At 47.4% G+C, this 14,467-nt stretch overlaps 1 protein-coding gene across 4 annotated transcripts in view; it reads left to right on the top strand.

The window, feature by feature from the left end:
• LOC125296058 (ubiquitin carboxyl-terminal hydrolase 22) overlaps positions 1-10,963 on the top strand; it is a 37,331-nt gene extending 26,368 nt beyond the window's left edge. For all 4 annotated transcript variants that reach the window (XM_048245711.1, XM_048245710.1, XM_048245712.1 and 1 more), the window contains 5 exons: positions 1,342-1,468; positions 1,948-2,039; positions 10,096-10,158; positions 10,314-10,463; positions 10,723-10,963. In XM_048245711.1, the coding sequence (XP_048101668.1) occupies positions 1,342-1,468; positions 1,948-2,039; positions 10,096-10,158; positions 10,314-10,463; positions 10,723-10,765 (475 nt within the window). In that variant the 3' untranslated portion in view covers positions 10,766-10,963. The remainder of the gene's footprint in view (positions 1-1,341; positions 1,469-1,947; positions 2,040-10,095; positions 10,159-10,313; positions 10,464-10,722) is intronic.
• Positions 10,964-14,467: the final 3,504 nt, after the last annotated feature.

The raw sequence follows: 14,467 nt of genomic DNA, 5'->3' as shown, positions 1-14,467 counted from the left end.
GTCAGGGAAAAGTCATGGAATTTTACACTTCACTTTGAGAGGGAACTCTGAAATGTGATTGTGTGTGTGTGTTGTGGCTGGATCGTATTGCCTGAATGTCTCTTGTTTTGTGTGTAAAATAAATGTGATTGTGTGTGTGTTAGGGCAACGCGTCGACGTAATAGATAAAATAAGATAAGATAAAATAATTTCATTGAGCCACTTTTTACTCACACAGCCTTTCCTCGCCCCGCCCGCTCTCTCTCATAACGAGCCCGCTGCTCCTCCTCTGCATGTGATTTAACAAATTATTCACGATTGTTGAAGGATTGTTGTTGCCACATAGAAGCAATGCATAGAACACAGTTGGCTAAATTGCTATTAAATCCGCCTAGCATCGTCGTGACCCATGCTGCGCAAATTTGTTCAAAACTACAGCATTAAAGTTAAGGTAAACTCTGCTAAGATCTTATCACAACATAGTACAATGAGGAGACTAAACTAAGTTAAGTTACAGTATGCAATCAAGCAGTATTTCAAAGCTAACCTAAGAGAACTGTTTGGATGTCAAGTTTAGTATGCTTACTTGCAGCTGCTTGTATTCGTTACTCAGGCTCATTTTATTGATTCTGAATGTTTGCAAAATCCTGATGTAAATGGAAAAGTGTTTTCCAAGACTCAAAAGTGCTTGTCCAAAGGAGAAGTATGAACCGTTATTTGAACTAACTACGTTATTAATTGCATCCACACATCAGCAGCCTTTTAACTGTGTTAATGTTAGTTGCATAGAATGGATTCCCACACGAACGTCTTAAAATGACAGGCACTCAATTAGACATACACTACTGAACTTTATTGAATGCTACCTCTGACTAAGAATGCATTACTTTGCACTTGTATAGTCTTTTATTTTGGAATCTTAAGAGCAATAAACATATATTACAATGTTTATGTTTTTCATTCATATATGTAAATAAACATGTATAAGTTGCTATTAGTGAATTAGTGGGAGATGTCGATAATCGAATCAATCGAATCTGACTGAAAAAAATGAATCGTTAGATTAATCGATGCATCGAAAAAAATGTCCTTCAGATGTCGTTTAAAATAATGGATTTATCAGCCCTAGTGTGTGTGTGTGTGTGTGTTGTGGAGATTCAAATAAATGTGATTGTGTGTGTGTGTGTGTGTGTGTGTGTGTGTTATGGCTGGATCGTATTGCCTGAATGTCTCTTGTTTTGTGTGTGCGTGTGATGTGGAGATTCAGATAAATGTGATTGTGTGTGTGTGTTGTGGCTGGATCGTATTGCCTGAATGTCTCTGTGTGTTCTGCTGGTCTCATGTGGCCAATTCTCTGTTCAGGTTCACTCGCCCCGAGCACCTTGGAAGCAGTGCCAAAATCAAGTGTGGCGGTTGCCATAGTTACCAGGAGTCCACGAAACAGCTGACCATGAAGAAGCTGCCCATTGTGGCATGTTTCCACCTCAAGGTGGGTGCACAGCCAGCCGTCTGGGGGCCTAGCGAGAGAGCAGGCATGACCACAGCCAGCCGTCTGGGGGCCTAGCGAGAGAGCAGGCATGTCCACAGCCAGCCGTCTGGGGGCCTAGCGAGAGAGCAGGCATGACCACAGCCAGCCATCTGGGGGCCTAGCGAGAGAGCAGGCATGTCCAGCGGAGAGTCTGGAGGGGGAGAGGGACTTTAAGTGAAGCCTTTGTACCATCATCCACCCTGTCTGTCTGTCTGTGTATCTGAGTCTGTCTGTCTGTCTGTCTGTCTGTGGTAAGAGGTGTCTTGGGGGGTCCTGTAGAATGGTGTGAGTGGTTGAGTGTTAAGACACATCAGGAGTTTTACTCTTTCTTTATTGCTTCTCCACTTCTTTCTTTCTTTCTTTCTTTCTTTCTTTCTTCCTCTCTCTCTATCTCTCTCTCTCTCTCTTTCTCTCTGTCTCTATCTATCTCTCTTTCACAGCGGTTTGAGCACTCAGCCAAGTTACGGCGGAAGATCACCACCTACGTCTCTTTCCCTCTTGAACTGGACATGACGCCATTCATGGCCTCCAGGTGTGTGTGCGTGTGTGAGTGTGTGTGTGAAAGAGAGAGGGAGAGCGATGACCTGTCTAGAAGTTACCTTGAGATGTAGTTATGGCCAAGTGTGTGCTGTGTGTTGCCCCATGACGACATGAAATCTAAATGTAGTTAGTTTAGTAATCACTGTATTGTGCAACTTGAAATCTAAATGTAGTTAGTTTAGTAAACACTTTATTGTGCAACATGAAATCTAAATGTAGTTAGTTTAGAAAACGAGGGTTATGCATATAACCACGGTTCTATGAGTTTCGGATGACCGCCAGAGGCGGTGCTTTCAGCACATGGATATTCATCACACGAACGTGCAGGTCGAGTATTAGTAACAACAAAGTCACCTGTGACCTGGGTGACGTCATCGATGTGCACCGGCACAAAAGAGAGGTCGACCCAGGAAGTGACCTCTTGGCAATCTTCTCGTGTTCCCTCCGAGTGACGGCCAAGCTCTGGCGGTCATCCGAAACTCATAGAACCGTGGTTATATGCATAACCCTCGTTCTATTTTGTTTCTCCTGACCGCCAGAGGCGGTGCTTTCAGCACATGGATGACTAGTACCAACAAAGTCATGAGGAGTGCCTACCCATCTCTAGAGATGCTGTGACGAGCTTGGGAGCACTGCTGTTGCCAGAGGGTTATGGGGGACAACATTGACCCTGTAGAACCTTGTGAAAGTGCAGCCTGATGCCCAGGAGGCTGCTCTGCATATATCAGAAAGGGGCACGCCCCTCAGCGAAGCCCATGAGGTTGCTACACTCCTTGTGGAGTGTGCCCGGACTAGCTGAGGGACTGGGGAGTTACTCTGCCTGTAGGCGTGCCGAATGGCGTCCACTATCCACCTAGACGGTCTCTGCTTGGAGAGTGCCTGACCCCTCTTTGGCCCTGTATGGCAGACAAACAGGGCATCACACTGGCGGAATCCCTCTGTACTTGTGACGTACCTCCTGAGGGCACGCACTGGACATAAAAGCTCTGCACTCAAGTCTGACCCTCCATCCTGAGCTGTCTCGAAAGCTACCAGGCTAAGAGGCTGGTTGACAAATGTGAAAGAGAGGGTCTTCAGACGGAAGGAGGGATTCGGCCATAGAGTGACCCCACTGCCTCCAGGATGCCACTGCAGGCAATCCCCACTGACTGAAAGTGCATGCAGTTCCCCGACTCGCCTTGCTGACGTTATGGCGAGGAGAAAGGCTGTCTTCAAGGAGAGCCAGCTGATGTCTGCTGTCCTCAAAGGTTCGAATGGTGCTCTGCAGAGAGCCTGCAACACCAGAGGGAGATCCCAAGAGGGCACCTGGCTCCGTTGGGGGGGTCTCAACCGGAGAGCGCCCTTCAGGAAACGGGTCAGCAAGGCATTGGACCCTACCGTCCTCCCCTCAATTCTGCTATGCCGCGCCGAGATGGCAGCCGTATACACCTTGATGGTAGAAGGTGTAAGTCCCCTGTCAAAAAGTGACTGAAGGAACTGCAGGATGGTTGGCAGGGGGCAGCCTGTCGGCCCCTATCCCCGCGCTTGGCACCATTCAGAAAAATTCTCCACCTGCTTGCGTAGAGGTGGAGGGTGCCCGAGAGCTATTAATGGTGCTGACCACTGCTGGTTCACAGAGCCCTAGCAGAGGGTCCGGTCCTTCAGTGGCCAAACCCAGAGTTGCTGCCGAGCTGGATCCGGGTGCCAGATCTGACCACCCAGCTGTGACAGCAGGTCCTCACTGGAAGGCCCCAGGGTTCTCCGTTGAGTAGCTGCAGCAACTTTGGAAACCAAACTCTCCCTGGCCACCGAGGGGCGATCAGTAGCAGCTCGTGGTGTTCCACTGTAAAAACGGCAGAGGGGGGAATGCATACAGCCGTTGTCTCGGCCATGCATGTGCCAGTGCGTCCTGGCCCAGGGGACTCGGGCCGGAGAGGCTGAACCAGAGGGGGCAGTGTGTCAACTCCTGACAGGCGAAGAGGTCCACCTCCGCCCTGCCATAACGCTCCCAGATGGTCTGTACTACCGCTGGGTGGAGCCTCCATTCCCCTGGGTTGGGGTTCTGACGGGACAAGAGATCTGCGGCTCTGTTGGCAGTGCCTGGCAGATACATAGCCCGCAGACTCAAAAGGTGTTGATGCAGCAAGAGCTGCTGGGCTACTCCCAAGCACTGCAGAGACCTGGTGCCTCCCTGATGGTTGACGTAGGACACCACTGTTGTATTGTCTGTCCTCACCAGTACGTGTCTGCCAGCCACGTCTGGGAGGAAGTGTTGTAGGCTGAGCAACACCGCCTGTAGTTCTAGCACATTTATGTGCAGCTGCCGCTGCAGTGGACTCCAGCGGCCTCTGCCAGACTGCACCCCATCCTTCCAGACTGCACCCCATCCTTCCTCCGGGGAAGCATCCCCTGTTGGTGATGACCTCCCCTCCATGGGCCGGGATAGAGCCTAAAGGGAACCCCCTGTGTCAGGTACCCCCTCGTGCCGGATGAAGGTGGAGGTTGTTCAGCCACCTTTGAAGTGGGCAAAGTGATAAAAGGCCCAGTGGGACCAGGGATGAGGCAGCAGTGAGCATGCCATGTTTTTAGCAGCAGTGACCTGCCCTCTCTGAAGTGGCCAATCAGCTGGCGGATATTGCGAACATTGTCCGTGAATCTAACTCTATGCCTAAGAACACGGTCTCCTGACTGGGTACCAAAGAGCTCTTCTGGTGGTTGACCCTGAGCCCTAGCACTGAGATATGCGCAACCACTGCAGCGACATCTATGTTGGCCTGAGCCTCCGACTGGGAACAGGTCAGCCAATCGTCTAGGTAGGGCAGAATACGATTCCCCTGTGCCTGCGATGGACCCAACGCCACTGCTATACACCTGGTGAACACACGAGGCGCTAGCGCAATGCCAAAAGGTAGGACGCAGAACTGGTACGCTTGTCCCTCGAAGGCAAACCGAAGGAACTGCCTGTGATGTGGTGCAATCGGCACATGAAAGTATGCATCCTTCATGGTCGATGGTTGTGAACCAGTCGCCCCCCTGAATGCTCTGGAGAACTTCCACAGTGCGCAGGATACGGAATTTCAGGACCTTCAGGTGGGCATTGAGAGATCTCAGGTCTAGAATCGGGTGGAGACCGCCGTCCTTCTTGGGAATAATGAAATACGTTGAGTAAAACCCACCTTCCTGTGTCTGCCTGTCGACTGGCGGAATGGCCCCCTTTTCTAAGAGAGCGTTGATCTCCTGTCTCAGGGCTAGGGCCTTCCCTGGGTGGCTCACGATGGTGGTCTTGATCCCTCTGAAGCTTGGCGGTCGGCGTCGAAATTGGATGCTGTAGCCCCATGACGGGGTTGCCAGCACCCAGGGGTCTGATGTTATTGTTTTTCAGCGTTCGAGCTGCTGGCTGGAAAAACTGCCGACCGCCGGTGTGAAGCTGTCACCGTCTGCCCGCCCTCTGGTCTCTAGAGGGGCGACGTGCATCGCTCTGGTGTCCTGTGCAGGGCTGCGAGTGCGGGAGGTGGCGGAGCGACGAAAGTCATACATGCACTGTGACTCCTGGCGGGCAGCTGGCCATGGTGCAAGTGCCGGCGCTGGCCCCCTTGAGGTTGGAACCCTGTGCCTGGGCTGGCTCACCCGACGGAGACTGGCAAACTGCTGTCTTGCCTGCACTACCTGTGCACTCCTATCTAGGGCCTGCTGTGCGGTCTGACCAAACAAGTCCCCAGGGAGGACAGGGAGAGAGCGAAGTACCCTTCTGTTAGGCTCTGCTAGCGGAGACTGGGCTAGCCATATTTGGTGGCGGGCGAGGGTTAAATATGCCATTAGCCTACCGAAGTTCTCTGGTCATGTAGGCGAGGGCCTGGAGTGACGCGTCACTCAGCTCCTGAGATGATGTCTTGTCCGCCCCCTGTGACGTCTGGGCGAGGGCCAGCATCAGGTGGGACATCGATTTACCAATGCGTCCCCATGCTGCTGCCGCGGTCATAGCTTCTGACAATCAAGTCATCCGTGACACGGCACTGTGCCCGGGGGCAACGGGCATCAGGTCTAAGAGCTTCATTGGGAGACAGAACCAAGGCTGCCATTGATGGCTCTATGTTTGGCATGCTCTGCAGACCATAGGCGTGTGCGCCCTGCATGGGGAGATGGGAAATCCGTCTAGGGTCTGCCCAGCACCTCTGCAGCTCTTCAATATACGGGGCCGAGGGCAGCACCGCCAATGTGGAGGGATGCGTGGAGCCCCTAAAGAAGGCATTCTGCCTAGGCACGGCCGCTGGCGGCATCCAGTCCCAAACGGGCTACCGCTGCCTTTAAAGCTGGCTGAATTGAAGGTCGACCAGCCTCCGACACTGCCCCTGTACTCTGACTGGCGGCGTGGGAGCTGGTCTGAGAGCCACGAGAGGCAGATTCGTGCGGCTCAGGTTCACCCAACTCTAAGCTCTCTGAAGCCCTGATAGAAAGCTCGTCCTCGCCCTGGGCCCTGACCGCGGGTGACAATGACGGCGGAGATAGCTCATCCTGCCAGGCTAAAGGGGTTTCAGCGAGAACACTGCTGCCCTGCGCACTCAATGCCGGTGGTCGTAAGGTGGTGAGCAGAGTCTTGATCTGCTCAAACTCCTCAGCCATCTTCTCCACCTTAGAAGCTAAGTCGGCCTTCTGCTTCTTACCTCTAGAGGCTGTGTGTGAAGCCCCGTGTTGGCGCTTGCCAGGTCTCATGGCTGGCGCCGCCTCTTGCCCCCCATTGCCCTGGGAATTACCGGGCTGCTGATCCACCTGGGCTAGCCTAGCTGACCGCGCTGCCACACTTAGGCAAATGCAATTCATGTCTGCCTGTTCCGTCAGCCCCTGCCTCAGGTGTTCAACCCCCAGGCAAGAGGGGCATTCTGTGTGGCCATCCTCTGGCTCGAGGGGGGCCCCCGACAGCTGGCACAGGACGAGTACATGTCCAGCAAAGTGCCCTATGTAGCTAGGCGGGAGAACACCAGGCTGATCAATAGATAATGCTGTAGCCACCGGCGAGTGCACCCTGGCTCTGACAGACTAGACCGCCGTACTGCTGCCTAGGCTTTGTCTTGGAAGCTAAGAGCTAGCTTAATACAGCTGTAAACAATAACAATTTCTGCAAAGATGTTTAACTTAAACAATCTATAAATTATGTTGGCTTTGTCTCCTCTCCGGAGCGAATATCACGCTGCCAATATGAAACATATATACACACAACTTAATTTAAATGGCGCACTTGGCCATGACTCGCCTGTAACAGGCAACTGAGGGAAAAAAAACAATGTCTACGGCGAGAAACACCGTCCGGCGACACCCGTGGACTGCAGCGAAACAAATCACCAAGTCGTAATAAACGTATAACTTACCTTAGATGAACCGGAGAGCTAGCCATTGAAAACATCCGCCCGCGAGTCCGCGGCGAGAAACACCGCCTCGCAGAACTCAACGCTCCCCGAGCGAGGCCACTCAGACGCGAAGCAAAGTATCAACGAATGGCTTTACCGGTTTGAAGAATTATAACGTAGACTAACGTGGTCTCTAGGAGGGTGAACCAGTTGGTCACAGCTCCAACCTCTGTGGGTAGCGAGACTTCAGCGTGTTAGTCCAACTGCAATCCTGCTGCAATCAGTTGATTCAAGAGGTCACTTCCTGGGTCAACCTCTCTTTTGTGCCGGTGCACATCGATGACGTCACCCAGGTCACAGGTGACTTTGTTGTTACTAATACTCGACCTGCACGTTCGTGTGATGAATATCCATGTGCTGAAAGCACCGCCTCTGGCGGTCAGGAGAAACGAAATAGAACACTATATTGTGCAACATGAAATCTAAATGTAGTTAGTTTAGTAAGCACTGTATTGTGCAACTTGAAATCTAAATGTAGTTAGTTTAGTAAGCATTTTATTGTGAAATTTGAAAATTTATTTGTTTGGCAAGTTTAACCCTTAGAACCCGATTGACGCAAAGTGCATCAAAAAACACACCCTTTCTTTCTGGGACTGTTCATTGCAGCGAGATTAAACCTTTATTGCATGACAGAGCAGAAGTGGGGCTTTCCAAAGAGTCTACACACTTGTCTGTACGATCAAGTATGAAAATTAAAACAAAACATGAAATTAAATCAAATTGCATCATATTTACAGTATATACTTTTCTGCGTTCACCTGCGCACCCATTACTCTCGTTTGAATTACTTGCGAACCCGTGATCGCATCGATATGGCAAGCATATCAGATGAAAGAGGGGACACAGGGCTATCCATTGGTACCATGTATATCGATCTTTCTGGCTTATAAAAACAGACGAAGTGACTGCAATATAATAATGTCATGTACACAAACCAACGCTTCACACCCATTACTCTCGCAATGCAGTAAAAATGTTGAGAATCATTATGAGTGCATACACCATTGACACGCAGACTAACACGCAACCCTTGGGTCAAGTCAGGTCAGATCAGTTCGTGTCACACATATGGAGCGCAGAATCATCACTAAATAAAAAATGGAGCGCAGAATCATCACTAAATAAAAAATGGCATTTATTTCCGTAAATCACACACCACATATTTCTGTAAATTGCTCAGTCTCAGAGTATCCCTCCAACATGGCAATTATATTGCTCTATTCAGGAAAGTCTGACCTACACACACATGAAATGCATGTAGAGCTATGAGCTTGCTGTGGTGAGATACATGTCGAAATATAAGAATTTTTATAATACGCTCTTTATATCTTAATTCTTTAAAAATCAAAATAAAATCAATGCTAGTACTAATACATGAAATGATAGCCTAGACTCTGCTGAAAAAAACAATATATAATATGTGTGTGTGGCACAATGACCAGAATAAATCCTTATGAATAAAGGTAGTGAAAATGCCCTAAAAACAGCTTAGGGTTCTAAGGGTTAACACATACTGATGGATAATTCACAATGCAATGTATCATTTTTAATGACCGAACACCCAAGGTAACCAAATGGTGCAATACATCAAGATAAATGTGGGAAAAGGGGCACTTGGTTTGCAACACCATCCATCAAAGTGACTTAAAATTAATATTTGAAGCACAAACCCAAATTGGCAGTGAATTTGACAGCCAGTCAGCAAAGAAACATGAGATCAAACCCTCAGCTGTGTGTGTGTGTGTGTGTGTGTGTGTGTGTGTGTGTGTGTGTTTATTTGTTTGTTTACATGATGCAACTCTCAGTGTTGAATTGAAAAAATATAATGTCCGCAAAGCTTTTGACTCCCATATATTTAATGCACAACGTTGCGGCAATAGGCCTTACAATCAGCTGACCTACCATGTGATATCAACTGGTATGATTGGGTCTAAGAGCCCCACTAGTCACTCAATTAAGAGAACACTTACATACAGGTATTACACAAACCTATACATTTCAAAAAGGGCTTACAAAAAACAATCTCCCCAAAGGAGTACATGGCATTGCTATCATCAGAAAAGAAAGAAAGAAAAACAAACATTGAGTCAGGGAATTGTATCATATTTGGGGCAAAGTCATGGAATATCGGGGAATTGTAGCAGTTTAAAATGTACTTGCCAAAAATACATAAGACCTGATATACACCAATTCTGTGTGGAAATATATTTATATGTCGACCTGGTTATTATCTTTACGGCTTGCTTAAGTGGTTGTGGTTAGCCCAATTTTGTTTATTCAACACCCATTTATTCATTTTCCGTTCTGAAAAAAGTAAAAGATTCTTAAACGATACGTGACTGCTCTGAAATTTTTGGTCAGTATGTTATACATTCATTACACGTCATGGAAATTTAGTTTTTTTGTCAGGGAAAAGTCATCGAACTTTACATTTGACTTAGAGCGGGAACCCTGACCTCTGATGAACTTCACTGCTCTGTGCAGTCGTGGGTGAAATCATTCTTTCTGTAATGATGATTACTTCAAGATTGCTGTGTTTTACTGGATAATAAAATTGATAGTGGTCGCTATGGTTACTAGTGATGCTCTGATATGGAAATTCTTTTAATTTATTTTTCTCTCTCTCTCTCTCTCTCTCTCTCTCTCTCTCTCTCTCTCTCCTCTCAGTAAAGAGAGTCGGATGAATGGCCAGTATCAACAGACCGTAGATGTCTTAAATAACGATAATAAGTGAGTATAAGTCTCTCACACAACACATTATCACTCCTTCACATCTGTAGCAGCTCAAATCAACAAAGAAATGGAAAAACAAAGCTCAGTCGTGAATATGTGTGTGTGTGTGTGTGTGTGTGTGTGTGTGTGTGCGTTTTTGCGTGTGCGTGTAGGTACTCGTTGTTTGCGGTGGTGAACCACCAGGGCACTCTGGAGAGCGGTCACTATACCAGCTTCATCCGACAGCACAGGGACCAGTGGTTTAAGTGTGACGATGCCATCATCACCAAAGCCAGCATCAAGGACGTGCTGGACAGCGAAGGGTGAGACACACACACACACACACACACACACACACACACACACACACACACACACACACACCTCCACTGCTTACTTCAAGCATACAGTACAATGCTGCTTTTTATCATACTTGAATACTTAAATGTAAAAACAGTATGCTTACATATCACTGCATTGCTAGTGGAAATTGTGTTTTTTCCCGCCCCTGGTGTTTATTTTTTTTATTTAATTGTATTTTCTTCCTCGTGTGTGTGTGTGTGTGTGTGTTGTCCTCCCTAGGTATTTGTTGTTTTATCATAAGCAGTTCCTGGAATATGAGTAGCCTTACCTGCATCTGCATCCGCTGCTGGGAAACCCACAAGCAGCCCCTAGCCGCACGGCTCCGAATGGCCCGTGAGACCCATACACACACACACGCACAAACACACACACACACACACCTCTACCTGAAAACTCAACTGACTACCCATCTGCCCGAGCACCCGCCAAGCGAGGAAGAGTGGGGCAGAAAAACAAACAAACAAACAAGAAAAAAAATAGACAACAAAGTAAATGATGCAAACCGTTCAGCTGCACTGAGCACACTTGTACTTGACAACGGGGACGGCTTCGGAGGAGCACGCCGACAGCACGACAACACGTGGGGAGGCAGACGAGGAGGTGGGGTGGAGCGGAGCGCCGAGGAGCAGCAGGACCCACTGGAGCCTCGGCTTTCCCTTCTTCCCTCCTCCGAGATGAAGGGATGCATGGACAGAAGAGAGGAGGAGGAGGAGGAGGAGGGGCACATCTCAACAACTACAGTATTGTCTGATTTGTTTTGTACTGTTTAGTTCTGTGGGTTTTTGTTTTTGTTTCTCTCCATGGTGCTCTTTTTCTGGTTGTCTCCGCATTAGGGATGGGGGTGGGGGGACGGAGGGGGGGCGGATGGACAATAAGGACCTGTGAGATGACTGAACCCAGAAAGGTATTAATGAACACAACAACTTTAAAAAGAGAATATGACAAGTAATTATGATGCTTGTTTGTGACGTTTAGTTATGAAATACTGTATGACTCTCTTAGCACACTTTTCTTTTGGGACAAAACGTGGGAGGACTGCGTGGAAGGGCCAGTTGATTGGCCGAAACTAGGGTGGCGCTGCTGCCCTGACGACGAAAAACAAAGATGAGCCTGGACCTTTGTTTTCCTTTTTACTTTCTGTTTTTGTTTTGTTTTGTTACTTTTTGTACTCGTCTGTCTCTGTCCATGGCAGGTCTTCAGGTCATTGTCTTGTTTTGTCATTTTGTTTTTTTGATATTTTTATTGAATTGTGGCGAGAACCGGGGTGTCCTTGCTGCAAAAAGACTGCGTGGGGTAAAAGGGGAGTCTTTGTCTTGGTTGTGAAATGTTCTGGATGTTCTCTAATGATCATTAAATGGGCACAAGGAGGCGGTCAGCAATATGGCTAAACGAGGCTGTGGAGTGATCCAGGCACTGATTCACTGTGTTCCCAGCTGTCTCCACGTTCACTCTTTTGGTCCTTCTGTCCCTCCCTCCCTGCCTATCTCTCCCTCTTTCTATCGCTCTCTTTCTCTCTCGCTCTCACTCTCTCTCTCTCTCTCTCTCTCTCTCTCTCTCTCTCTCTCTCTTTCTCTCTCTCTCTCTCTCTCTCTCTCTCTCTCTCTTTCTCCCTCTCACTCTTTCTCCCTCTCACTCTTTCTGTCTCTCTTTCTCTCGCTCTTTCTCTCTCGCTCTCTTTCTCTCTTGCTCTCTTTCTCTCTTTCTCTCTCGCTCTCTTTCTCTCGCTTTCTTTCTCTCTCTCACACTCTCTCTCTCTCTCTTGCTCTCTTTCTCCCTCTCACTCTTTCTGTCTCTCTTTCTCTTGCTCTCTTTCTCTCTCTAACCCTCTACAGGCACTCAAACACTTCTTTCCATTTCATGGTGTTGCAGGGTAACAAGGCTGAGAAATCTGTGTTGGTTCAGCATGTTTGAGATCAGAACCGCTGAAAGCCTTTGGAGAGGAAGTATATCAGGGAGCTTTTTCTGAGGAATCAACTTTTCACTTTTCCAACCCACGATTCAGTACAAGCACATCCTTCTACACCGTAAGTTGAGTCTCAGATTTAGGGCGGATTCACATATCCAGAGAATTAAGGAAGGAAGGTTCAGAGCCTATAGTTACCAAGAATGGAGGTATGGATACTAATCTATTCAGAATAATCCAAGTATACTTTGTAGTTTAATTATAATTATATAATTATAATTTCTCACCAGTGCCACAGGGTTTTGGTGTTTCAGGGATCGACTCAACATTTCATCATGTCTGCACCTAGGTTTATGCTGTGCTATACAGTGGATTGGAAGGGTGTGTGAGGGAGAAAAAGCAAGACATGAAGCAGATCCCCACCCAAGACTGTTTTCATCTCTAAAACTTTACTGGACCGCTGCTTCATAAGAGTAACATAACCATGTCAGAAGATTCTCATGGCAGATGTCATAATCATGTCAGAAGATTCTCATGACCGATGTCAACCATGTCAGAAGATTCTCATGGCAGATGCCATAATCATGTCAGAAGATTCCCATGGCAGATGTCATATGCTGACATAAATTGTAAAAACAATCAGTGGAGTGTTGAGGAACCACAGTTGGTATTTGTCATGTTGGTATGGTGCTGTGACAGCAATAATGATGTGACCATGTTACAATATTTACCAATAACAGTAACAGTAACATGGCGTTGTCAAATCTCGATATTAGCAGTGACGATGCACATGACATCTGCCATATTTATTACATGGTAATCTTGTGAAGTCTGTTTCAAAAACGGTGTTATCCATGACTACAAAGTCTCGTATGGGTAGCCTAGTCCATTTCTCCACTTTATAGCCTGCTTTAGGGATGCACAAGATTATCGGTGTGTCATCGGTATCGGCAGATAATTATCGGCATCTGTAGATGTTCCTACCAGATAAATAGGGACGACTATATCAGCAGATTTGGCACAAACTCTTAGGGTTTCGGAGGAAGGATCATACAGATCTGTTCAAATAGGATGAGACCTTTTATTTGAAAATGTTGAAATGATTTCTTATTGATCATGACTATATTTCTTGAAGTATACATTTTGCGTATAATGCAAGGAACTGTCCCTGTCTCTGAGTAGATGGTAGGGGAAAGACCCTTAAAGGCGATAGTTGTGTATATATCGCAATTGGCCAAAATTAGTTTTAAAATCAGAAGGAATCCATCCAGCTGTGCACCCCTAGTCTGCTTGCTTGCATATCTACAGTGACCGTGGGATCCATCTGTCTGTGCATTTTATATTCCACCTATCCAGGCTGATGTAATTGTCATATACGTTTCAGATAGTGTAGGTATTTGAACACCCTTGTCTCGCAGGTCATCTCAGTCAGTATGCTGCTAACGATGGTGTGGCTGGACATGAGTATGAATATACAGTAGGCTGCAGGATACAGAAGTATCACTGATTCTAAAATCGTATCACAAGCAGACATGTGGTTGACCCTGTACTTGGATAGTTCGCCCACAAAGACTTAACAGATCATCTATTAAGATTAAAGTTTAGTATGTTAAATTGATGTTGAACTGATGACTGAACATTGTAATGACCAAATCCAATCCAATCCCCTAACCTTAAAGGGACACCAGGCAAGCCTGATGAAACTCCCCCCGCTCTGTCTGAAGCTCTTTTCCTTTTCTTTGCATCTTCCGTCAAGGGTTTTCGCTGCTTCTTCGCCGGCTCTGCCATTATACACAAGTTTGCAACAATCGCTAGTGTTTCGTTAGCCTGCCTCTGCTGTGGATGCAGGATGTAAACTGACCCTGCTTCGGTCGGCGGGTACGATACACTGAACTTGCAAGCGGGATATTCTTCCTGCAGGCAGTAGGGGCGGCCGAGAGAGTCTTCATTCACCCTGTAATGAGTCATTTAACCATATACCGACTTACGAAGATGAGTAATTAACACGAAAACGTTGCCTGGTGTCCCTTTAAATCGAAGTTAACAGAATGTCAGTGGAGA

The sequence above is a fragment of the Alosa alosa genome, chromosome 6, assembly GCF_017589495.1.
Source record: "Alosa alosa isolate M-15738 ecotype Scorff River chromosome 6, AALO_Geno_1.1, whole genome shotgun sequence".
In the NCBI taxonomy this organism is placed as follows: Eukaryota; Metazoa; Chordata; class Actinopteri; order Clupeiformes; family Clupeidae; genus Alosa; species Alosa alosa.
This window is presented reverse-complemented; position numbering and strand designations above follow the sequence as displayed.